The 27,795-nt window shown below is 38.2% G+C and overlaps 1 protein-coding gene and 1 long non-coding RNA gene across 4 annotated transcripts in view; one reads left to right on the forward strand and one right to left on the reverse strand.

Annotated features, from left to right (window-relative positions):
• Positions 1-17,977, reverse strand: part of MAGI2 (membrane associated guanylate kinase, WW and PDZ domain containing 2) — a 1,365,890-nt gene extending 1,347,913 nt beyond the window's left edge. Inside the window, exon 1 of one of the 3 annotated variants that reach the window (XM_047694173.1) lies at positions 17,105-17,977. In XM_047694173.1, coding sequence (XP_047550129.1) covers positions 17,105-17,405 — 301 coding nt within the window. In that variant the 5' untranslated portion in view covers positions 17,406-17,977. The remainder of the gene's footprint in view (positions 1-17,104) is intronic. The other 2 variants (XM_047694175.1, XM_047694174.1) reach the window with 2 other exon arrangements.
• On the forward strand, positions 17,925-25,863 carry LOC125080410 (uncharacterized). Its single transcript, XR_007121367.1, has 3 exons — positions 17,925-19,013; positions 19,394-19,438; positions 22,618-25,863. It is a non-coding gene; the product is annotated as an uncharacterized LOC125080410 (long non-coding RNA).
• Positions 25,864-27,795: the final 1,932 nt, after the last annotated feature.

Genomic DNA, 27,795 nt, shown 5'->3' on the forward strand with positions numbered 1-27,795 from the left:
CCTGTTTAATAAACTACTCACATGACACAGTGTACATGACTGGAATGTTCTAAGCTGCCACTACAACCTAGCTGCTTTTATTATTAATACTGAATTTTTTTTTATTAAATTCAGCAATGTTTACATTGATGGGCTAAGTCAGACATGAACTTTTAGGTTTGACATTAATAACTTCAGGAAGGGCCACATAAATATTTAAATTTAAAAAAATAAGAAAATTAGGTGATTTACCTATCAACCAAATACATCAAAATAGCAAGTGGGAAGAACAAAAGGAAAAAATAAATATTTTTAGTACAAAAATGTGTACAGTGTTTTTTCTTGACTGAATGAGCTCTTATACATGATTACTCAGACAATTTAAAGATATTTTTAAAGGGATGGCTAATGAATACCATTTTATGACTAATTTACTACGAACTGCTTAATCTACCACATCTACATTTTTCTTAGTTCGCAAATAGAGTAATTTTCTCTCCTAAATCAGCCTGAAACAATTCTCATCCTAGATGAAAACCTCCCTTTTGGAGCAAAAGAGCCAATTTAATTCTACCAATAAAGACAATCTCTTATTCTAACTAAACTTCTAAGCTACCTTTTGATACTGGAGGTCTGGGGCAATGTCATTCTGCCTCAGTTATTAGCAGCTAAACTCTCTTAGATTTTGATGGGTAATGGACTCAGCAACCTGGTTTTCTACAGGGCTCATACTATTTTGAATCAGAAAAGCACAGGTTACACACTGCCAAACCATTTAACATATAACTTTTAAATTAAACAAAACCAGATTCCTTTCACAACAGTTTCAGTGTAAGAATGAAATGTTACTCAATAAAGTAGGAACATTTTGTAATTTAGATTAATTATGAGCAAGAATGTATTTCAGAACAAAATAGAGCATATTTTGTGGGAAAAAATAACACTTTAAATGAAGTGAGTCTCATAAAGGTTGAGTAGGTAATGATCACACTGCCAAAAACCTACCACGACATAATACAGAGCACTGTAAGTATAGTCAAAAGAAAATATTTAAAATGTTTTAAAACATTTTTCAAGGATATAGCTGTAAGCTTAAATGGCTGTACTTACAATGGTTGTTAATTATGGGAAGAGTGTCCTAATGTATATTATGATTAAATTTACACATCAACTTGACTGGACCACAAAGTGCTCAGATATCTGGTCAAATATTATTTTGGCTGTGTTTGTGAGGGTATCTTTGGATTACATTAACATCAAAATCACTAGACTAAATAAAGCCCATTGCCTTCCATAATGCAGGTGGGCTTCTTAAGGGGAGAAACCTTTTGCCTGACTGCCCTTCAAATGGCACATTAGATTTTCCCTGCCTTTGGATTTGAACTGAAACATTGGCTCTTTTTGGGTCTCAAACTGATGGCCTCCAGAAGAATTATGCTACCCACTCTCCTGGGTCATCAGTTAGCTGACTTATTCTGGATATATTCTGAATTGTCGGTCTTCATAATCACATCAGCCAACTCCTTATAATCAATCAAGCAAACAATCAATCTCTCTCTCTCTCTCTCTCTCTCTCTCTATACACACACACACACACACACACACACACACACGTACATATGTATATATCTTATTGGTTCTATTTCTCTGGAGAACCCTAATACAATGTGTTTCAAATAAATCAAGTATCACAGGGCAAGAAGATATTTATCATTCACTCATTCAACAAATGTTTCCTAAATGTTCTGTATATTTTCAGGCATCATTCCAGGTACTAAGGACATAAATATGAATTAAATACTATCCTTACCTTTGATGATTTCCAGGTTTAGTGCAAGTAACATATTTGACAACTTTATTGGAAAACCATTATTAAAAATGAAAATCAGCAAACATTTTGTTATGATATTAAGAATTAGAAAAATCTGGATCTAATTTTCATATACCAACTCTGGATAAAATAACTGAATTTGAGATGTTAGACTATATATACCATTCTATTAATTAACAAAATTATATAAAAGTTACACATATATATAATTATATGCAGTTCAAAGTATTTCATACCTCATTTCTGGGACCTTTAGCTAAAGAAGCTACCTACAAGAGAGAAGATAAAATATTGAACCTTCAAAAAGATATATATCCCAACCATTGCCATATGGAAACATTTGAATAATGTTACATGTCAAAGGAAGGCAATTTATTACAAATATAGTTTCAATGAAGAATTCCCAATATAGGGGCACCTGGGTGGCTCAGTGGGTTAATCCTCTGCCTTCTGCTCAGGTCCTGATCCCAGGGTCCTGGGATCGAGCCCCACATCGGGCTCTCTGCTCAGCGGGAAGCCTGCTTCCTTGTCTCTCTCTGCCTGCCTCTCTGCCTACTTGTGACCTCTCTCTGTGTCAAATAAATAAATAAAATCTTTAAAAAAAAGAAAAAAAAAGAATTCCCAATATAATTTAAAGAGGGATTTGCAGTTTCAGGATTTACTCCCAATATAATCTAGAATATCAAAGCAATGGTCAAAGAGTTCGATCTCAAAATAGCACCACAGAATAAAAAAATGAGGCATTGTTTAGTTTCTGTGATCTTTGATTTAAGACTAAAAACATACAGCAGATAAAGACAGCGCTGTTGAAGACAGAGTTCTCACTATTATTGTTTGTATTTGGCTTGCTAATGAAATAGAAACATTATCTTTAGTGCTTAACACTGATATATTAACATTAACAATCTGTGATGATAATTATCTCCATTATGATTCATATTATAAAGAACCCAATATAAGAGTATATTTATATATTATTAAAGATCTATGTCCCTCCCACCCGCCAAAGTAAAAGCCCTAGTGAAGAAGACTGTATGTGCAGGCCTGTGAAATACAGGCATTCCTCAAATTCCTATTCTTGGTCCCTTCTCATTCAAGGCTCTTCTTTTTTAAAAAAATATTTTATTTATTTATTTGAGAGAGAGATAGTAACAGAGATAGTGAGAGAGAGCACAAGCAGGGAGGAGAGGGAGAAGCAGGCTCCCTGACCTGAGCCAAAGGCAGATACGTAACCGACTGAGCCACCTGGGAGCCCCAACTCAAGGCTCTCCTAAGGGCATTGTAGCTCCTGGAAGGGACACTGGTACCAGTGTAAAAACAATGTCACTCAATTCTCCGATCTGTAGTTCCAACAATTCTGTGAGCTCTAGACATATGTGACCAACAACCTTAACACCACAAACACGCCATCTGCCTGCCAGGCACCTCAAACATTACATTCACAGACACTCAATTTTTTCCCCTCACTCTGTTCTTTACATAATATCAACTGGAGCAAAATTAAATAAATAAAATAAACAAAATAAAATCTACTAAAAATAAAAAATGGGCCATTTTATAATTTAATTCTGTTAACTCACAATCTCTAACCCCGATGCCCAGTCTAAATTGTTTTAAGTAAAATATCAGCATTAAATATCTCATGAATATAATCATATTACTCCTTCACTAAGAGCCAAAATATACTGAGAGTAGCATGCTGCTGCTACTGCACTTGTCGAAGAGAGCAATTTTTAATTTCTAGAACAGCCTGAAACCATTTCCCCCGCAGATTAAATTTTAATCTCTGTAGTTAATGGCATCTTCATCCACTCCACACAGCTATCCCAAGTAAGTAACCTCAGAATCATCTTTGACTACCACCTCTCCTCACCACTACCTCCCATTCAATTGGATAGAAATTCTCATTTTTCCACCTCTAATATATGTCTCAAGTTTATGTCCCTTCATTTCCACTACTGATATCAGACCTTAGGCTTTGCTGCTTCTTCTCCACTCAATACATACCTCAAACCAAATTTCCTTCCTGCCCCACCTCAGAAAAAAAAAAAAAAAAAAAACTCAAAACACACACAAAAAAACAAGCACTTTGATTATGCTTCTTCCTTGTTCAAACATCTTTAGTGGTTTTACTAAAACAACTTTTTACTAGAACCACTATTACTATAGTGGTTTTACTATTCTCACCTAGAGAATAATGTCCAAACTCTTTAGGTTTAGGTTTGAGGCCTTTCCTGATATGACTCCAAGTTTCCTTCCTGGAATAATTCTCAGTTGCCACTATGGGTACTCAGGTACTCCTTTCTCTGGCCTCACTGATCTGCATTTTGTTCTCAGCACCATCTCTTACCTTTGGCCATGCTCTTGTCTCTGCTTTCTCCACCTACCCTCCTGAATTCCCACTCATACTTCAGGGCCAGTGTCAAAGATCCCTTATGCTGTGAAGCATGCCTGTCCCCTACTCCCAGCCATCTTCCATCTCTAAAAAGTAACACTTCCAACTTAACCGCACTAGAAGTTTTATAAAATATTTCCTCATGCACTATCTCCTCTCTCTCTCTCCCTCTCTCTCTCTCTTTTTTTTTTTTTTTAGATTTTATTTCTTTATTTGAGAGAGAGTGTGTGTAAGCATGAGAGTGCAAGTATGGGGGTGGGAGAGGGAGGGGCAGAGAGAGAGCCACAGGCTCCCTTCTGAGCAAAGAGATCTATGAGGGGATTGATGCCACCCTGGGATCATGACCTGAGCCAAAGGCAGACCCGTTCACCAACTGAGCCACACAGGTACCCATTATCTTCTTTGATTCTAACAACCCTATATAACATAGGAAGAGACTGAGTCTTACAGGAACTTAACCCCCCATAATAAAGGGAAAGCAAAGAACTTGCGACTGGAATCCAATTCAGTCCTCATACTCCAAGATCCACCCTCTTTATATATTATACTCTCCTGCTTCTTCTGTGCCCTTCTAAGTGCTATAAAAGCTGGATGTTTATTTCTGTACCATTCCACTAAAACTCAGTGTTTTAAGGTTAGCTTTGTACGTAATTGCCTCTCCTTTTATTCCATATGCTTGGAGGGTAGGGTCTGACTCTTGTTATTTTAAAGCCAGGACATAGCTTTAGGATGACACAAAACAAAAATATAATGAATAACAATTTATTCAATTAATAAGTTAAAGGATCTTAATTTGCTAGAAGATTTTTATAATGATGGAATAAAATATATTTATGGGACAAATACAGAAATTCCATCATAACACACACACACACACACACACACACGCCCCTACCCCTCTTAACCATGCATGTCCTAGCAAGAAACCACCTGTCCCCCTTTACTTCTGTGCAAGCTTCTTGAAGGAGTAGGATGTACATGCTGTTCACTCTTTAGTCCTATGACACCTGGCTCTCCTGCACCAACCACTCCACTGAATGATACTAAACAAATGTGACCTCCATTTTTGCCAAATACAATGGAACCATTATAGACGTCCTCTTTCAACCATTTCTGATGTGTCTGGCAGGGTTGAGCTCTCACTCAGTGTTAAGGCAGCCCTGATAACAGTCTTAGGTTCTTTCCTGGGATCCCTTGACTTCCATAACATAGATGCCACAGCATTTCTTTTGTCTTTTTGTCTTTACATTCTTCTGCTGGATAATCTCATGTTCCCTAATCTACACATTTATCCCCGAGCTCTCTCCTGAATTTAAGGCTGTAATAGATGCCTATTCTTTCCAGGTACCTCAGGTTAAATAGATCCCAAATGGAATTACCTTCTACCACATCTGCTCTTTGCCTCAAAGTGACTGACACCACTTGACAGAAACCAGAAAACCAAGCAAGATTCCTCACTCTTTATCCCTATCCAATCAGATATACTGACATTTTATCATCTATACATATTTCTTGACCCAGCTCCCCTCTTTCCCATCCCTACCTTTATTGTTATGGTTCAAGACCTTAAAACCTCTCCTCTGGATAACTCTGTAGCCTCCTAAATGGTCTTCCTGCCTGTATCTTCAACCTTCTCTAATTAGGTCTCTTCATTGCTTACATGTGGTCCATGCAGTACTGCCTACATTTTTCCTCACTGGGAAAACAATGGACAAATATAACCTTGTCAATCCCGTTCTTAAAACCTTTCAAATACGGGGGCACCTGGGTGGCTCAGTGGGTTAAGCCTCTGCCTTCGGCTCAGGTCATGATCCCAGGGTCCTGGGATTGAGCCCCGCATCGGGCTCTCTGCTCAGCGGGGAGCCTGCTTCCCCCCTTCTCTCTATGCCTGCCTCTCTGCCTACTTGTGATCCCTCTCTCTCTGTCAAATAAATAAATAAAAAAAACCTTTAAAAAAAAAAAAAACTTTCAAATACGGAGAAGCAAACTAGCATAGGGGTTAACAGCACTGAATCCCAGTGCTGCTAATTATTATGTGGCCTTGTGTGAGTTTCTTAATCACTCACTCCAGGCTCCAGTTTTCTTATCTGCAAGTGGGCTTAATGATAGTACCTACCTGGTAGAATAATCTGAGCATTAAAGTAAATAACATTTACCTAAAGGTTTAGAACTCTGCCTGACCTATAATGAACACTGCACAAATGTTTGGTATCAATAATAATATTCAGTGACTCAACATTCAGTTCTGTATGATGGTTTGGCCCACATCTAATCCCCCAAGGTCACTTATTACTATGGTCTACATTACATTTCAGACTTCGGTGCTTAGAACCTCTTTATCACTCTCCTTGAAACTCTTAATATCATTGCCTCCTTGCTTTTTCTCTAGAATATAATATATTATTACATATAATTTCGAGGCTATACTCCAGGCCCTGAGCTACGCATATTATAGGCATTATAACATTTACTTCTCATGACATCTTTATAAAGTAGGTTCTGCAATAATACCTATTTTGCAAAGGATGGAGCCGATGTACAAAAATGTAAAACAATTTGTTCAATTTACATCTAGTACAGGGTAAAACTGTAACTGGAATCCACACCTGTTTGTCTCCAAAGTTCCATGCTCCTAACTAGTACATTGCAGTGAAATTCCTGAAGGGGAAACAAGAGTCAGACATCTTTCTCTGGTCATTATCTAGCACACTGCTCAAGACACAACATTAAAAATATACACATACACAGTTCATGTAGCCCCTTGAACTGTGTATGATATGAAATACTAAGATCTCATAACCCATACCCATAATTTTTCTCCAAAATATTTTGTTTTTTCATTTTTTTATTCTCTTTACATCTTGGAAGGTATATTTAAAGATGAAAGAAACTTCTTAACTCATATTACACAGGTATACAATAGGATGTTACTACTTGAGAGTGTGGATGATATCTTAATGAAGAGTTGTTCATCTTTTTATCACCATTTTCTAGTTCAGTGTTTGCTAGAGAATAAGTTACCAATAAATGTTTGTTGAATAATAAGTAAATGAATTCTAGTCCTGTAAAAATGGAGTTGGAACATTTTGGGTGAGTCAGTTTATAATTATATACACTCCTGGATCAATGGCACAGACATTTGTAAACACGCCATAATTCAAAAAATATTCCAAGTTGGTTTTGGCATGCATTGTGAGTGTATTTCTGTAGCTGATTTCCTTTCTTGATTATGCTCTATTTTGGATAATGTTAAAATGAATTTGTGTTCTGACATATTTTACTTCAGAATGGTTAAAATTTTCTGGAATTTAAAACAGAGTCCAACCTGAGCAAAATTGAATGAGGTAATTGAAGGCTTACCTAGCATTTGACTGAGGTTACCTTACAGGAAAATACATCTTAGTTTATTCTTCATGTGCTCGCTTATTCTTCAAATAGATTTCTCTTTTCAAAAGATCTTCACCATTGCTCCTCAAAACAATAATATGGGAATGAAATATCTATTTTCATACCATTGTACCATTTTATACCATTTATATCAATCAGAAGATTTTGGCTGCAACATAACAGAAAACCCGATTTAAATGGCTTAAAATATCTTATGTACTCTTACCTCAATAACAAGAAGCCCTAAGATAGGGCTGGTTCTGGGTTCATTATTTTAGCAGTTTATCAGGGAGCCAGAAGCTTTTTATCACCCTGTTCTGCCAATCTCCATTTTTTGGGTAGCTCTCCACCTGAACACAAGATGGTTATAGTTGCTCCAGACATCACCTCCATATGCAGAAAGTTTCACAGATGAGTAAGTGAATAGCTCTATCCTGGATCTTATTTTGAGAACTAAGAAATTTCTCAGAAAGTCCCCAAGGGGACTCACCTTACTTTTCATTACTTAGAACTGGGTTATAAGCCATTTCCTAAAACAATCACTGGCAAAGAGATGAAATTACCATGCTTGGTTTACACTAATCTAAGTTCATCCCCTTGGGATGAGGCCAACCTAATATGAAACACATGGCATACCACCACATAAACATGTGGATGCTTAAACAAAGCTGTCATTCTGTTAGTAAGGAGGGATGCAGGAGGAGAAGAAATGCATTCTGGTAGAAAACCAACAATGTCTCCCCAATAACTTTGTGACTTTCTAAAGTCTGAAAGCATATTCACCTGAAGCAAAAGCATCTCCTTAGTCAATGCTAAGAGTCAATTTCCCCAAAGACAAAGTATATCATGATGTTCTTTGCACTATATGATGAAGACTTTCCAATTATTTTTAAAAGGGAAAGGTAGGATGAGAATATTTTTTTTAAAAAAAGCATTTTCTTGATTCATTGTAGTAGTTTAGCATATTTTGTGGGCTATCAACAATATCATTAATTTAATGTAGTTTTTCTTAGATTTTCATAGTATATGTGTACTTTATAGATTCATACACAGTATCACTCCACAATAGATTAACTGGACATAAAGAAAATCTTTAAATTTAACACATCAATGTAATTCAAAATATTATATTCTCCATTTCATAACAAAATCTCTTAGGATTCATGCTAACTAAACTAAGGTTTTCTTGATATCTTTAATTTAAAGCAATACCTGTGCATGTATTTTACCTAAACACTTATAAGTTAGGCATCATTTAATTTATTTTTAAATGAGTACTTCTTCAGAATTGTAATATACCTGTGAAGTGTATAAACCTGGTGATTCACAGACCTGTACCCCTGGGGCTAATAATACATTATATGTTAATAAAAAAATTAAAAAATAAAGAATTATAATATACCTTATATCCATAGCATGTTGGATCCAGTCCTCTCACCTTACTCTGAGACATTTAAATCCATGAAAATTAAAATCACTCTGTAAATATGTTATCATGGTGATGAATAAGCATGCCCACTGTGCCCCAGGTGCCCCTAAAATTAATTTTTAAAAATCAAATTCCAGGGGCACCTGGGTGGCTCAGTGGGTTAAAGCCTCTGCCTTCGGCTAAGGTCATGATCCCAGGGACCTGGGATCGAGTCCCGCATCAGGCTCTCTGCTCAGCAAGGAGCCTGCTTCTCCATCTCTCTCTGCCTGCCTCTCTGCCTACTTGTGATCTCTGTCAAATAAGTAAATAAAATCTTTAAAAAAAAATCAAATTCCAAACTATTAAGATCTGACTTCTCATTTTCACTTCTTAAGGACAAATATATATATGTGAAATCTAGAAATCATCTGGGTACTTAATTTCATTCTGTCTTTATGGTCTCCCATTGTCAGAGCTAATAAAGGTTAAAAATACCAGTCACAGTTGAAAATTAATGGGTGGCTATGCAAGCTTTTCAGCTAGGTTTATCATACATGGAATAATTTTATATAACTCTTTCCCTAAAATAAGACTATATCCTCACATTCACAAATATCTTTCTGGGACTACTGATTTAAAAACTGGCGTTAAACCTTAGTGTTTGAAAAATGTGTGTGTACACCTACATGCATGTGTGTATGTGTGTAATTCCCATACATACAAAGATGCAAAATAAATCTGCAGTTCACTAGAGTGATCTCCCACACTAAAGAAAAGCAGAGGCACTTTCAACTAAAGAGGAAAAGGAGATTCAGCTACAGATGTTTCAGAAGAAATACTAAGAAAGGAGGTTTTAATACTTTAACTGCAGATAGGTAAGAGCATCTTGAGAACATTCTTGCTTTTCCAGAGGGGCATCAACTTCTTTCTATCTAGGCTCCAATCCTAACACCAACAAAATGGCCACCCCCTAAGTACCTGACTTGCTAGACAGGCAAGATTATAGTTATTCGTATTTAAGGTGCTTTTGGAAATAAGCCAGAACTTTTGGGTGGTTTTAGTGACCCTTTAAAAAGCCTAATGTTGGTTAATTTTTGAAGGAATTTTTTCTAGTGAAGAGTTGCTTTAACAACCTTACAGCATAGACCGCAAAGAAAAGCAAACGGGTCAACTATGGATTGATCAGAAGGCTTCACAGATATAACACTGAACATTTCATATACCTGAAACTTGCTCATGCTTGCAATCCAGCTAACCAGATTTTAAAATTTTAGATTATATCACTAGATAATCTGTGGGTTTCTACAGCACCTACTATCCTTGTATTCATGTTTGTTCTAGCCGAGTATAAACCTTCCTAGGCACAGCAATACAAAATACTGGGATAAGCAACGTAAAATGCTCACCTATATAATGAAAAATAAACGTTAAAAAAATTTTTTTTTACACTTAGCACTTTAAACTCAATCTCTATGATCTATTAAGTGACAATGTAACAATGTAAAGTGCAAACCACTTTTATGCTACTCATAATCCATGGCAACATAAATAATTCAACATTACATTTGGGAAACTCATGTCTTAAGAAATTTCTTCAAACACAATGTAATGTGAAAAATAAAAAAATAAAATGTACTTTTTTAAATTAAATAAGTGTGCTTCTTCCTGCTCACTCCACAGTCACTTAATAAAGTTCATGGTTATTTAAGGAAAAATCTGATTTCATATGCACAAATTTCACTACGGGCAGTTAGGAGGTTTGAAAAAATTCTTCCACAAATTTGTCATTAAAAAATCAGTATCTATAGAATATCTTTTATTTGAAACCATAAAAGATTATGTTGAGTGAAATAAGTCAAGGAGAGAGAGTCAATTATCATACGGTTTCAATTACTTGTGGAGCATAAGGAATAACATGGAGGACATTGGGAGATGGAGAGGAAAAGTAAGTTGGGGGAAATCAGAAGGGAAGATGAACAATGAGAGACTGTGGACTCTGAGAAACAAACAGAGGGTTTTGAAGGGGAGGGGGTTGGGAGGGTTGGGTGAGCCTGGTGGTGGGTATTATGGAGGGCACGTATTGCATGGAGCATTAGGTGTTGTGCATAAACAATGAATTTTGGAGCACTGAAAAAAAATCTGTATCTATAGAATATCTTTTATTTTGAAACCATGAAAGTTTTGTTTTTGTTTTGTTTTGGTTTTTTTTATTACCTATTTGTTTTTGGCTATTATTGGATACATAATGACGGCCATGGTTTTGACACTGATTTTTTTAAGTGGGCCAAAATAATAAAATGACATAAAGCTTCACATGGATTCATATAACAATTATAAGAAATAATGTGTTTCAGGATACAGCAACCATATAATTATAAATTTTGAAATAAATGCAATCATTTATTTAAAATATCTACTCATTAGCCTACTGGATCTTTGAAAATCAAGACACTGGATGCATTTGAGTGAATATTCAGTCAGTTGTCAAAGAAGGAAACTTTTTCTGTTTCTTCCAGACTATCCAAAACAGTTAATACCATATACTACACATAATACAAATTTTTAAAGTTTTAAAAAAATGTATAGCCAAATGGAATTTTTTAAAGAGTTGATAATGTGTCAATGAAATGCAATGATCGAGTCCCGCATCGGGCTCTCTGCTCAGCAGGGAGCCTGCTTCTCTCTCTCTCTCTCTCTCTCTCTCTGCCTGCCTCTCCGTCTACTTGTGATCTCTCTCTGTCAAATAAATAAATAAAATCTTAAAAAAAAAAAAAACATGATACTTGTGTCTAAAACAGTCACATGTAAAAAGTATAAATTCCTAAACTTAAATTAGCGAATTCTAATAGGATTTCAATGTTTAACAAGTCTAGAGTAAATAATTCAAAATGTTCACCAACTGCTTAAAAGAAAAGATATGGGTATAAAGGAAATAAACTACTGAATGAAAACAAACAATGGTTAAAATATGAAAATAAATATAAAACGGTGATCTTTACACATAAAGGCAGCATCAGTTGAAGTTATTTTTAAAAAGTAAAAATATGTTCCATTCCACTTAATGGCATTACTCTTCACATTAATGCTTTACAAAGAAAAGGATTTATTTCACTCTACAGAAAAACTTCAAGAATACCACTTGAAAATTACTCATACTATTAATTAGTCAATCATTTCATATATTTCAGTTAGTCTTCAATAAAGAGTAAAATATGTTGAAAGTTAAAAACATCTCATATGTCACTAGCTCAAAATGACCAATCTGTTTGAGATAACATGCATAATGTTTATTATCTGCCAGACACTATCTTACTTAAAGACATAAATTTAATATTCTCAAGTTACTCTTATTACACCGCCTAGATAACTTGCATATATAACCCATACTAAGTGGCATTCCCAAGATTCAAACCCAAGTAGTGGTTAAATAACCACTATTCTAGCCTACTTCTTGAGGGAAATGATTCAACCTGGGTCCACTATGCATTTGAAAGCCACTGTTTAACCTATAAACAGTTGGGTTGTCAAATGTGAAAACTTTTTGCTAATTATGAGAGTGAATGTGTGAATTTCAAGAAACTAAAAAGGAAAGTGAGCATAATAAATATGCCAAAAGATCACAGAGTATAAATGTTAAGAGCTGAAATGGTGGCACTTAAATACTTCAGCTGTGATTTCATCCTGAGTTTACTCTCATTCGAAACACACACATAAAAAAGCAAACAGTCATATTTAACATTCAAGGTGATACTATTTAAATTATGTACATATATATTAAAAACTATAGTCACATCATCCATAAATTATGCTCAAAGATAATTATCTCATTAACCTGGTTCCAAAACATTAAAGATACTTTATTCTAAAATAATTAACTGGTCAAATTGTTCTAACAACAATTTGATTGTTTATTGGTCAATAAAATTCACATACCTTAAATTTTTATGGACGCAAGTCAACCTTTATTGGAGAAAATTTGACATAATTTGCTTTTACCTTTCCAAATAAAAAGCAGCATAGAGGTTTAACTGTATGATACTAGCCTGAAGTCAGGCAAGAAGAAAGCATGACTCTTAATAAATGTGGATCTACTTTCCTTTGAAAGCAGCTTTGAAAGGAGCAATAGGAGGGAGAGCAATGTACATCTCTAGAACTGAATTTCAAAGGCTTTATTTGGCCCTTCTTCCACATGGGAAGAATTAGAAAACTTTTTGCCTTTTATTTTCCATTGTGAGATCCTAAATGGGAAAATAAGTCCAGGCTATGTAGGTCTCCATATGGGATTAGATGCAGTAGCAGTCATAGTGCAAGGAATGTAGGACACAATGGTCTATATAACTGGCTGCTGTGAACTTTAGTGCCAAACTTTAAAATACAAAAAGAAAGAAAGAAAGAAAAACCTTTACCACTTCAGCACAGATCTCAAAAATCACTAGAAGACACTTCCTTCAGCTGGGTCTGCTGCATTAATGAGATCATGGAACAGAACTGCTAATTTAGAATAAAATGCTTGGTGAGGAAAGCATAATATACTAAAAAGCCAGAGTTTATAAAAAATAATTGGATGTGACAATGTGGTATTATTCATATATGATTCATCACTGTGTGGATTAAAAGTAGCTTAAATTAAAAATGGAATCCCTTGAATTTAATTAAATGGCTTTTAAAAATTGTTTTAAGGACAATAATGTAGGAAAATCATGATACATCAACTTTGTCTAGTATGTCTTAAAATCCTACTAGTTCACTTCTTTTAAAATTATGATAATTTAAAATTATGACAATTAATAGAATTGTTAATATACCATGTTGTATACTGAAACTAATATAACACTGTATGTTAACTCTACTGGAATTAAAATACAAAACTTAATAAGATTTTTAGAATTTCTTAAAAAAATACAGTGCTGAAAGAAAAAATAAAAGTAAAAATAAAATAAAATAAAATAATTACAATTGTAATGTCAAATTAGTCAAACAAGTAAATAAAAATGGAGTAAAGAGTACAATTTTATCTGGTGCACTTTTTAATCAATATTCTTATTTAAATGTCTCCTTTTCTTTGGAAAATCTGTCTTAGTTTACCTGATTATGTATGTAGCTTCTGTATAATTCCCCATGTTTAAATGAATATTCAGAAATCAATTATCTCATTCATACTTTAAAAATACAACTTCTGAACAAACCATGTTAAAGTTTTTCAGCTATGCTAGCTTATTGACTCACTAGAAATAAAAATACCGAGCCAAGAGCTTCTAAGTATTTTTCCAGCAAGTGAAATCTGTAGTAAAACCCAAGACACACGGGCACCATTATCTAACATTCTGAAAATTTCACTTTGTTTACAATGATAAATAAAATACACCTATCTGTTGTTTGACAAGGGAAAGGATGATTTCAACAAGGGACTAGTATATATGAATCATCATATTTAGAAGAATATACAAGAAGATTATATTTTCCATGAAAGTTAAGTGAGCATTTTTTTCTTTTTTGATCGATAATGACTCAGGATATGAATCGGGTTCCTGAGGGGGCTCTGCAAACATCATTACAAGCATCAGTCATCAATGACCAAGTGAAGCCCAGAACTGAGAATTAACAGAGAAAGAAAAGAGATTTTTCTTCCCTGAATATACCACTTTATCTTTGCATATTTCATGAGTTCTAAAATCAGTAATCTTTCAGACAAAATATTATACAGAAGTTGGGTGATCAGAGACTACCTTGGATCAAATCATTGCAAGATTTAAATGACATCTAGTCCAGGCCCCATCTTACATAGGAATCATGATATCTTGTCACGTCTGCCTCTTTATAATAAAGACCCCACATGATGGAGAGCTCATGAATTCACAATATAGCCCACAGATTTTTGTAAAGTTATGTTAGAAAAGCTCATCTTCTTCTGTTTTAGAAAGTTCATCTTCTTAATGTAGACAAAGATGTTTCATCCTTTAAAAATTTCTATAACTTTATCCCAGTTTTGCCCTATGAAAATTATCACAGGATAGTCAAAATTCCTGTTCTTACCTGACAGCTTTTCTGTATTTAATGATAGCTTTCATGCCCTCACTTTTCCAAGATAAGTCTTACTATTGGATTTTAAGAAATACATCTATAATAACGAATAATCTTCCTTTCTTTCTTTTTTGAACACATTCTTGCTCCTAGAGTTACAGTTTGCCAGGGTCCATCTCAAAATGTAGTGCTCAGAAAGAATGCAACATTAAATTGTGGTCATCACTGCAAATTACACTAAGACAATCATCTCCTTCATTAGGATACTATCATTAGTCCAATTTAACAACACATTAACTCTTGCTGCCACTTACCACTACAAATACCTAGCTTCTGCCAATAAAAGCCTGGTCATTAATTGTGTGGTAGATTTCCTGGACTCAAAAGCAGAACCTTACATTTGTAATTACTGCTATAAGATAATATCATGACATTAAATAAGTTAACATGAATCCCTATATTTGAGCCTCAGGTATGGTTCCTTGAAAAATGCCAGATACTCTATTTGCCTTCCTACCTAACTTATAAATCTTCAGTTCCATACAGCATTGAGCTAGGTTGACTGCAAATCAATGTTTACCTTAGCTTATCTCAAGTCATTAGCTATTAATATTCAAGAATCCCCAATGAAAATGTTTTCTTGTATGGCAACTTACATTTAAGAAATTTTGCCCGAGACTTTTCACTTGTTTACTTTTTAAGCTGGTTTCATAGAGAAGAACATCTCCCTAAGAGTGTTTCTCGATCGTTGGTCATGCAGTAAGATTAAGTGGTCGTCCAAAATTCAGACAATGGCCTGCTCACTTTTATTTTCGAGGCAGGACAAACGTGTAAAGTCATCAAAAAGCCTTCAGTCGGATATGAACTTGCACATATACACACACACCACACATGGAAGGTGGGTTTGAACTTCAGAACATACACAAATCACATGAGGAAAAAAAGATACACTACTTTATTCTGGTTAAAGTTGTCCTCTTTCCCAGAAACTTTTATCTCACTCTTCCCTCCTTCAGGACCTATTTTCTCTTCAGCAAAAAAAAACAGTTAATTAGAGTTCTGCAAGATTCCCGTGTCCCTAAGTCCCCATCACAACCTTCAAGTGAGGCTCATCTAAGCCAGGCTGGAGCTGAGGGAGCCTGAGCCAGTAACCCACTGGCTTTTCCATCCAGCTCCTCCTCAGAAACACACCCCTCAAATCGGAAGCCAAAAGAGAGTCCAACCACAGAGAACCTCCACTCAACAAGGGCAACCCCTGAGGAAAGAACATTCGGGCAACCACTTCTCTCGTCCCGACCCCCAACCCTAGAACCCGCTCCTAGTGCCGCGCCTTCTTCTCGAGCCTTCTCGCGCCGGCCAGCTCGGGGTGAGCGCCCGGGTTAGTCAGTGCGCACGTGACGCGCGGTGCCCACATGACACTACCGAGGGCGGGGGAGGGGGATAGAGGAGCGAGGCAGGGAAAAAGTTAAGGAAGACCCGTCAAAGCGCCCAAAGCAATCTGTCCCTTCGCTTCTTCGTCAACTAGTGGCTCCGGGTGGGATCCTTAGGGGATGGCTGCGGACCAAGGCGTCTCCGGTCCAGCTCCCAAAGAGGGGGGCGTAGTTCTCCGCTCGCCCCGCCACCCTATGTTCCTCCCCGCCCTGCTGGTGATGCCGCTGCACCCTCAAGTTGTTCCTTCCTCCCCTTTTCTCCCTCCCTCTCTCCTTCCTTCCTCCCTGCCTTCTTTCCTTCCTTCCCTTTTTAAAGCTCTTCATCCACTGCGGGCTAAGCCACTGACGCACATTCAATTTGCCCCGGGAGCTCGCCCGCACCTCTGAGGTCACACAAGGCCAAACACCTTCCAAACTGGAAGGTGTAACTGCGCAGACAAAGTTGCACGCCACACCGCAACCTGCCCCCTCCCTTCCATTAAGCACCCCCGTTCGGATCCCCTGCAAAGCTCACTTGCCCTGCCGGTACTCTCTCGACCTCACCCACCGTCGCGCCACACACCCCCTTCCACACGCGAGCCCACCCTTCCGCGGCTCTGCGCTTCGAGCGGTCCAGCCGCCTGGCAGGGCACCCAGCAAACCGCGGCGCTCACCTTGTTTGACACACTTGAGTCGGAGGGGGTCCTTGCAGTGTTTGATCACGGCCAGCACGTCCCTGATGGTGAGCCCCGCCACGGGGGTCTCGTTCACTTCCAGCAGCAGCTCCTCCGACACCAACTTGCTGCCGCTCTCATAGGCCACCTTGCCGGGCTTCACCTCCCCCAGGTAGGGGAACTGTCCGTTCTCGGCGCCCCCCTTCAGTTCAAAGCCCAGCTGGCCCTCCGGGTTCCTGCCAATGACACTCTCATGGACTTTGCTAGTCCAGTGGCTTTTCTTTTTCAAGCTTTTGGACATGGCAGTGGGGTGAGTCGCCTCAGCTCCTGAGGGGTTCCTTTCGGGTAGGGGAGTTGGTGGTGAGAATGAGGATGGAGGAACAAGGGGGCCAAGAGGTGAGAAGAGCAGACTTTGCCTTCCTCCCCCTTCTGTTCGGTGCTTTCCCTCTTCTTTGGATGGAGTGTGGATGATGAAGGGGGAGGATGAGAGGGACGGCTGGGCAGAGGTAGGAGAGCTTGGGTGAGGTTGTGCTGTCCCTTGAATGACACTCAAGGCTGTGGCCCCGCAGCAGAGGAGAGCTGTGGTGGTGGCGGCGACGGCGGCGGCGGCGGCGGCAGCCTGAGCGAGCGGTAGCCGAGCTGGTGAGCGAGTGGGGTGGGGGTGGGGAAGGAGGGTAGGGATGCCGGGGGCCACTCCTGCGTGGTGCGAGTGGGAGCGCGCGCGCGCCTGGGTGTGTGTTGTTAGCTGATATCCATGGTAGCTGCAGTGGCAGCGGCAGGGTCCGTGTGTGTGTGTGAGTGTGTGTACTAGTTGTACTGTACTGGCAGGAGGGGAGGAGGCAGAGGAGGAGGGAGCAAGCTGGAGGGGGAGGAGGGCCGCGCGCGCGCGCCGGGTGGGGAGCCGGTTCGCCACTGTCTCCGCTCCCTCCCTCCGCAGCTTGACCCGGTAGTGAAGGCTGAGAGAGAGGCAGGCTGGGTCCGCCTGGCAGCCTACGAGAAGAGGCGGGAGCGGGAAAGGAGGGGAGCCGAGGCCCGGCGTGGGGAGGCCGGCAGGAAGAACTTCGAGCCCTGTGCGGACCTTTTTTCAGCCTCCGAGCGGCCGCGCGGCGCGCTAGCCTCCTGCGCTGTGAGGACGCCCGGACTTCCTCAGGACTAGGGCTCGGCGGGAGCAGAAAGAGCGAGAGCGGGACTTGGCGGCGCGCCCCCGTCTCGGGGGCTTCGGCGGGAGCGCTGCGAGTCCCCAGGCGCGGGACCCTGCCGCGGGAAAGCCGAGCTGGTGGGACCCCGTGGGGTCCTCCACTGCGGGGGAGGCCTGGGCGCGAGGCGCCGGGTGGAGGCGGAGTTGTTCTCTGTTGAGAGAGGTTTGTCGCCTCACCTTTTCAGTCAAACTCGTCGCAGAGTTCTTAGAATTCCCCTCTCGGAGGAGCGGAAAGTTAGGGAAGTGCAGGCTGGTTACCCAGACAGCGAGGAGGCAGAGCATCACTTTGCGGGGTGCGGGCCCAGCCCGCGCGTCGGGCGGGGATGGGAACTTGGCGGCGGGGCGGAGTAGTCTGCTGAAAGGGGATTCCAGGGACGCAGGGGAAGGGGCTTCACTTTTCCAGGTTAAGAGACGCGGAGCGGAAGGGGCCGTAGCGTGGGGCCTGCTGTGGGAAATGGGCTGTTTTCCCCCAGCAACTGCGGCGGAGACGGCTGGGACACGTCCTCGCCCGGGAAAGCGTCAGACTCGGGCTTGTACCTTAGGAAGAAACCTTGACATGCCCTGGTGTGACCACTTCGTGCTCCAGAGAAGGAAAAGAAGGCTCTCGGAGCGAGCTTGAACACAGCGGCAGAACCCGGGCTGGAACTCAGCTCGCAGGCCCAGCACCACCAGGCTCCTTTCCCTTCACCAAGTTTGCAGCCAGGAGTAGAGGTGAGGACAGGGGCGCCAAGATGCAGGAGGGCTGCTGATTTTCACTCAAACGCTAATTTTGTGTAAGATGTTAGGAGTGACTTCAAATTCCTGTAACTGGTAAATGAATTTCATTTGCTTTTTTTCCAAATGATACGTATGAGAAAGAAAAAAAAAAAAGTCGCACACCCACTCTTCTCTTTAAAGCAAAGCTTGAAAAGCACTGAGCAGTTAAGATTTTCAATGTCTGAGATGAAGAGAGTGTGGGAGGCAAGAACAGAAACGTGTAGCCCACCCAAACAGAAAGACCAGATGTGAATTCAGGCTCTTGTTACCAAGAGTGTGCTCCTGAGTTAATTGCTTGACCTTTCTGACCCTCAGTGTCCTTATTTGTTCAATAGGGTTAAAAGTCCTAATTTGATGGGACTGTGATGAGGATGAATCAGGTAATGCACATCAAAGTGCTTGCTTGGCACAGGTGGGTAGGTGCTCAAAATAGTAATTTCCTTCCTCTTTCCTCTCAAGTATAACTCACTATTTGGGGACGAGGGGGATCAAATTTAGTCAGAACTGGAAGAAATCTTAAACATGAATTATTTAAACGTGTCTTTTTTTCCCCTGAGAAGATGGATTCCCCAGTGAGTTGGTTCACGCTAATGAGGATTATTGAGTGAGCCAGGGGCAGTGTCAGGATCTGAAACCAGAGCTGAAGGCAATGCCCTGGAAGGGGCAAGACTGTTTGGAATATAACCCAGTCTCACCCAAACAAGTTGGGCTTTAGCATTATGACATACAGACCTACATGGAAATTAAAAATAAGAACTGAATATATATTTTTCACACCAATTATTAACATGTATGGGTAAATGCTAATATTTACCAAATTCTAACCATGTGCCAGATGGCTTTACATTTGTTTCTCCCAGCATCTTAATAAAGTAGGTATTATTATCCCCTCTTACAGATAAGGAGACTGAGGCATACAAAGATTAACTTTTGCAAGGCTGCAAATTTAATCAGTGCTGAAACTGATATTCAAACCCAAGTGTTTTGGCTTCAGACCTGGTCTCATTCACTGCATTGTACTCTCTTCATGCCCTTAACCACGTGTCATACCTGTGATCTGCACACAGTGTCCTCAGAAGTTAGAGCTGCATTTTATTGTAGGGATAATTAGGGGGAAAAAATTGGAGTAGGAGTTTGACATAAAAGCATTTTCCCCTCAAGCACTCAGAAGGGTCATTGAGGTCTGTGCCCACAACTGAGTGCTTCTCAGCTCCTTATTCATCTTCATTGCCCTGAATTGTGATATTTAGAGCTGGAACCTGTAAACATTGCTTTGTTCTCAATTGGTCCAATGTTAGGACTTGTCAGTAGAAGCTGCTGAAGGGACACTGCATAAAACTTCTTGGTACCGGTGTTTTCTTCTTGCTCATATGGTGTGGTCAGTGAGTGGCTTTCTGGCCAGTGATGTGCAAGATACAAGTGTTTTACTACTCTTTGGTATCTTTAGCTGGTTCCCTAGTGTGTGACTTTCCAATAAGCCTTACCCAGTGGGTGGATTCCTAGGAAGTTTCACTGGCATCCCAGCTGGGTTACCAGCCCAGTCTGTGACACCTCAGTGAATTTCATTTGCCATCTCTTGGACCACAGCCACGTTATCTCCAATAGGTTCTGTCTCCCTGGCTTAGTAGTATAGAGGACAGGGATGGGGAGAATGGTTCTTACAGTTTATTTCCCTAAGTTACTGGGTATTTTCCCACAGCCTCAGAGGTACTGGCTGCTCCCTAAACCACTACTCCTGTATTTGTTAGTGATCTCCTCTCTTAGTAGTCACTCCCCTTTTACTAGTTAATAATTCTACGGACACTCTGTGTCAGTTATTCTGTTATTTCTGGCTCCCGCCTGGATCTTGATTGCTGTAGGTGTAAAGCAATCATATAGAACCATCTGCAGTCTTAGAAATTGGGATCCTGCCTATAACTATACAACTTGAACTAAGTCACTTAACCTCTCAGAACTTGTTCCCTCATCTGTAAAAAGAAGGTGATAATGTATATGACAAGGGTGTGTTAGCATCATGTAAAATTTGAATGCATTTTATTTTATTTTTTTTTAAGATTTTATTTATTTGTCAGAGAGAGAGGAGAGCGAGCGAGCACAGGCAGACAGAATGGCAGGCAGAGGCAGAGGGAGAAGCAGGCTCCCCGCCAAACAAGGAGCCCGATGTGGGACTCGATCCCAGGACGCTGGGATCATGACCTGAGCCGAAGGCAGCTGCTTAACCAACTGAGCCACCCAGGCGTCCCTGAATGCATTTTAAACACATGAAAAAAATGTATATGTATTCTGAGGACTTGTTAGGTTGTTTCCTGGGATTGAAAAAAACAGCATTTTCTGTCAGATCTGTTGTCATCAAATAAATATATTATTGGTTGGTTAGATGACTTTGCTAACTTTTCACAGATGAAAGCATGTAATTGTGAGTCCCAAATTGTTCAAGTTTCCAGTGCTGTGAAAAATATGACTGAAATTACAATAATTTTAAAATGCTAGATTCAGACTAATTTGATTACTTTCTATTCTGGTATCCTTCACATTTGCTTCATTTCTTCTTGTCTCCTTTACCCTTTCTGGATTTGATGCCTGTGTCAAGAAAGAATTATTTCATTGATGAGCATTCTCTGCAGAATATGGCACTAGATTTTGCATGCTACTAAAAAAATAGTTTAGGAATCTTAAAAACTGAAGGAAGCAAAGCTTTCTTACCACTTTTCACATTCTCTGGCACTCTGTAAATGCTCAGCAGAATTCTGCTTAATGACAGATATGTCCAAAGCGAGTGTATAGAATTTCATTGTATGACTACCACCTTATTATGAATTGTTATCTTTAGTACTAAACGATTATCTTTTTTTTTTTTAAGATTTTATTTATTTATTTGACAGAGATCACAAGTAGGCAGAGAGACAGGCAGAGTGTGAGGGAAGAAGCAGGCTCCCCTCTGAGCAGGGAGCCCGAAGCGGGGCTCAATCCTAGGTCCCTGAGATCATGACCTGAGCTGAAGGCAGAGGCTTTAACCCACTGAGCCACCCAGGCACCCCAAATGATTATCTCTTTACACTCATAGTGATTTCTTAAGGAAATGGAATGCAGAAGAGCACATATTGATGAAGAAAAGACAAAATATGCTTAGCAGTGAGGCTGAGGTTAAGAAAAGAAGTCAGATTCTTCAAGAGCTTGGGACAGGGTCTGAGAGGTGATATTGGTCATGGTAGTGACAGTGGAGGATAAACTTGACCCACTCCGTATTGTGTCTATGGCCATCCCTGTTATTAAGCCTCCTTTCACTTCTGCTTCATTATTCACACACAAAAATGCTAATCCATATTTATAAGGTAGATTTATTTAGCATAATACTGAGCTTCTCAGACTTTTCTATCAAAATATCTCCAACAATGATATACTCACCCACCCCCAGCCAAGAATAATCTTATTTTTTAAGAGTAATCTTATTTCAAGTCTCCAGTTCTTATCTAAAAATTCATATGCGTTTTCTACTCTGTAGTCAGTTCATATTTATATGGCTATAAATGTGATTTTTCTCCCAAACTTTGCCTAAAAGATGTTCCAGGAGGATTTTCTATGTTTATCTGCTGGTTTCTGCTGACTCCATGGGTATCTAAGCTTAAGTACAGTGACTGGATATACAAGCCCAAGTCCTGGGGAGAGAATTTGGGCTACAAAGTTGGATGTGGGGACACTCTGAAACCTTGCCTCTTCAGCCTTACCCCTGCACTGTGCTAAAGGTGAGAAGAGAAAAACACTGAACTCCATTTTACAAAATCTGTTAGTAGGCAGAGAACATAGGAAAGATCAATGAAAAAAAAAGACTGTATTGCAAGGAGAGGATTGAATGTTGAGAAATCAAGCTTCTTGGAGTTAGTGAGGGGTAAGTTTAGGGGCTGAGATGGCTCCATACACTTGCACAGAATTGCATATTTCATTTGGTATCTTATCAAATCACATTATAGTGCTAATTCTCTTTAACTCAAATATTTTGATGACTATAACTTTTAGATTTATATTAATTGAATTTACATGGGAGGGCCAGAACTGTTTCATTTTAGTCTAAAGTTAATGTTCATGATTATGCTTCTGCATTTGGTAGAACCATCTTATTATGTTTTAGTATTGGTTATAATATTGGGATGGAATATATGGTCCAAAGTCTCCACAACTTGAACTTCCTCTTAAATGGCACTGTCAATCAGTCACTCAGCCCTGCGTAAAAGATCTGGGGACAGGCAAAATGTGACTAGTTAAGTCTACAAGGGTATTAGATCATTTTAGTCAGCAGAAAGTTCTGAATGATGTGCCTTTGGTCCTTTCGCACCTTTTTGTGTGAATTTCCTGGACCATACAGGATACACCAAGGCAGGAAAGAGAACTGCAAAAATATTTAAATAACTTCTTCACTTTAACTACAGTGTTCACAATGTGTGGAGCAATTTGACCAGCTCAATAAAAGAAAGCATGAAAATATTTTTTGTTGTTGTCCTGTGACTTTAAAGTCATTGCAATATTTTTTGTAAAGGATAATGTCTACATTAGTAAGAACTCTTCATACTTTTTCTACCTATTCAACCTATGCACAGAACACAATAGGCTAATACTGTATTTGAATCTGGAATGTATACTTTTTATGCAGTGCTATGCAGGTATACTTAAATTCATCAATATCTGAATTTATCTTTAGTTTTTACTATTTTGCTTCTTACTTACTCTGTACGTGTCAGTCTTTTATCATCAGCTCACATTCTACTAAACTCAAAAAGTTATTTTCATACCTATTATACTTTTAGGCCCTTCATACCAGATTTTTTTAAACACCTCAGAAATTCAGGTACTTCAGTTTCATGCCATCAAGTAGCAATGTGTGCCCCCCCTTTTTCTTATTTGAGTGAGTAGTTCAATTGCTGTCACTCTCTACTTTGTGATTCTAAATCTTTTAAAACCATCTTGCCATTTTTTTCACGCATTCATCCTTATAGAAAACTCTATAAAACACTCTTATTTTTCTAAGTGCTTTTTTTCCATATTATTATTCCTGCTCTTTACGAAATGGACATCTCAATTTATTCTTTTTTTTCTCTATAGGTCTCTGTAGATATGTCTTCAGTTTCCCATCAATTCCCATCATAAATTTTTTAAAATAAACTTAAAATATCCTACATGCATTTTTAATATGACGTCTACTGTCCAAGTTCTAATCTTTCCTATTTTTTATCATTTTTGCTGTTAATTTAAAATAATAACAGTTTCCATTGCAAAGAATAAGCACAAAGGCATATTATTATTATGAACTCAGTTTTGTCAGTAGTGAACAATCTCTAGGTCTAAAGAAAATGATGGAAATAAAGTCAACATATTGTATTTTGAAATAGTTAGGAATAATCAGATGTGTTTTCTAGTCTTTGGAAAAACATATTTCAGAAAATTCAAAGAAAACTTAATGTTTCCTCAGCCAGACTGCTGAGAAGAAAAAATGCTGATGAACAATTGGAGGCAATGAGAATGTAATTCTAATCATGCTAATTCTAACAATTTTGAAGCCTCTCCAAACACTGCTCTGTGTGGCATAGTTTGCATTTAACCATTTTGAATGTCATGTATGTTTTTCAGAATATGATGAATACTAGTGATCTTATCCCGTCCTTTTGCCCTACCACAGGTGCTTATATACATATATCTTCCAAATATTATATATCATTTCATGTAACTTATAGATTCACTGAAGCCCAATCTTTTGCTTGGATATGGAATTCTTTGAAAGTGCAGCCTAAATAAATCTCTTCTGTAGTTTTTTATTTATATTTAATCAGCTGAAAGTAATCTTATCTACTGAATTCCTATGAAATGCAACCTGATCCTTTTCATGACATTTCTTTCTGCCTTCTATTATAACATTAGATTTATCTCAGCTTCACTTCTAAGCCATAACTTCTTTGAGAGCATAGCTTATGTTTGTATCCCTGACAGAGGTTCAGTGAATAAAGGAGAATACAGTACTAGGAGAAAAAAAAAAAAAAAACCACATCACTACAATGAATATATACTACTTACTATGAAAATATATCTATTAAACAAAGAATCAACTGATGCTAGTAAAGTAAACCCAAAATTTAAGTGTATTTCAAAAGATCAAGGACAGCAAGAAGTTTAGGAAGCTGTTATTGTTTTGAGATAGTTGTCTCCCATTTTGGCTATTGAGAATATTTTTAAAAGTAAAAGAGGGAATTTAAATTTCTTTAAGGGAAAATTGTAGTTTAAGGTGGGTCATAGAATAATTGGAAATCATTTAATTCTCTTAGACCGTCTTAATCTTCCAATTTACCTCAATGAAATTGTAGGGCAATAAAAGAGTTTGGAGGTTTGGCAAGCCATTTTCTGTAATCTCGGAAAAAAACGGACAGTAGGGGAGTCAGTAGAAGATGGTTAAAAAGCAAAGCTATCCTGTGCTTTGCAAGAAAAGGATGTACTCCACAAACAATGGACCACAAAAATTAGGACATCAAGAGAAAGAAGTGATAACATGAAGCTAGCATAGCTTCGTAAAGAAGGCAAATGCACATTTTTGTTTATAAAGCATGAGTTATTTGTTGTGGATCCATGTTAGCTAAATCATTAAGCATTAATGCCATCACCTCTTTTCTAATATCAGCAATGAATACTCAAAGCCCTCGTCTCCATCATCAGTGTAATATCTACAAGTGATTTCAGTTTGCAAATGCTCTACATTCTCCACATCTAACTTTACCAGAACTGCACAAAACTGGCCTGTTACTTACCTCTCATAAATGCTCTCAATGGCCCATATGCTCGCTTATTTGATCAGTTCCCATTGTTGCCTCATGTTGATTTTGTGGAATGGCTTCTGATCCTTTCAAAACATCTAGGCTTTTTTTGAGTAATTACTGACCCTAAAGCTGTCAGATATTTTAAGACCACTGTCACAATTTTAATATTATAAATGTATAATGCAAATTTAATCAACATCTGTTTAATTCAAAATATACTTTGTGTACATAAAACTATACTATGAAAAAGTAAATATAAAAAAGCATACATTTAAAAATTTTATACAAATGTTTGATGAATTTCAGACTGTATTTTTTAAAGACAATTACGAATATTTTACCTACAGTTAATATTTGTGACATTGGTCTATTAGTAGTAATGTATGGTCTGGATTTAAATGAATTCCATCTAGTTTTGAGTCTTAATGAAAGAATTTGCATATACTAAAGACTTTTAGAGTATAATGACTGCCAGTTCAATAAAATTTAAAAATTTTGAGAACATACTTTTATTACAATATAATTATGCATTCTACTTTAGGCCATTTTAATCTTTTTATTTCTATTGTCAACAATAGGAGAAATAGATAGGAGATCTAGATAGGACAACTAGATATCTTGATAGGAGAACTAGAAATATGGAAGTAATTCTTTCATTTAGTAGCAAGAGTTTTGGTTTTTTTCCTAAATCAGAGTTGAAGAGGTAAATGGTCCTAGGCACTTGGTAATTTGATTGGGTGACTGTAAAAGTTCAGGGACGCATTCAGATGTCTGCAGACCACAGGAAGAATGAACATTTCATTTTCCTCTTAAAGTCCCTGAAATATTTTAAAGGATGTCAGTTTATATGTAAACACTCCCTGAAGCTCCTACTTTAGCAGGAAGCTAAATAAAAAAAGTTTACATTTTCTCAATACAAATGGAGATTTACTTCCTAACCCTATTCTCTGGAGACAAATGTCTCTCCTCAAGGCTAGGAAGATTTGCCTATGATTCTAAGGGCTAGAAACACCTTTTCTGGTCTCCAAAATGCTTATGATGTTTTGTCATATTACTTGATGATTTTGCATTAGAGATGTATCCTTTTGAGATAATAAAATTCAAGTCTCTCTGAAGGGGTTTCTTCTACTTTAGTCATTCTTTTGGCTACTAGTGGACAAAATGTGTTTCTGTGTTACAGGATAAAAGGATGATTGCCAGCCAACAAATCCCTAGAGTCAGTACTGCATTATATGTTGCTTAGCAATTTCCACGATTTTCTCAGTCTAGTTTACAAATAAAGACATTAGAAATCAAGGGAAGGTGGGTATGTTGTAGGAAGTTGTGCAGTTGGTATTTATTCTGTGTTTCTAATCTCTGTTGATTTTAAATATGTTGACTTTAAAACAAAGGAAATGGCAGGGTAATAGGTGGTGTGATAGGGTGGCTATAATTTAGTTGGATGGCATAGAAAGGTGTTTACTAGGAAATAATTCTTATTTATTTTTTGGTTTCTTAAAGGTTTATTTATTTAATTTGAGAGAAAGAGAGAAGTACAGGAAGGGGCAGAAGGAAAGAATCTCAAACAGATTTCTCTTTGAGCGCAGAGCAATCCCAGGACCCGGAGATCTTGACCAGAGCTAAAATCAAGGATCAGACGCTTAACCAACTTAACCTACTGAGCCATGGAGGTAGCCCTCCTAGGAGATACTTTTGGGCCAGGACTTGGATGAAGTAAAGCATCCAGTTGTGAAAAAATCTGTGGGAAGGAATTTTCAGACAGAAAAAAGAAGTATCTAGGACCTAAAGTAGTAAGGAACATGACATGTCAGAGACTGGGTAATTTTCATTTATATTATTTTATGCATTTGATTTTACTATCCCTTAGGTTAGTCTTTGTAAAGTCTTCCGCAAATTGGACCTTGCTTGAAGTTTAATTCTCCCCTGATCCTTTCTCAACCATG

The sequence above is a fragment of the Lutra lutra genome, chromosome 11, assembly GCF_902655055.1.
Source record: "Lutra lutra chromosome 11, mLutLut1.2, whole genome shotgun sequence".
In the NCBI taxonomy this organism is placed as follows: domain Eukaryota; kingdom Metazoa; phylum Chordata; class Mammalia; order Carnivora; family Mustelidae; genus Lutra; species Lutra lutra.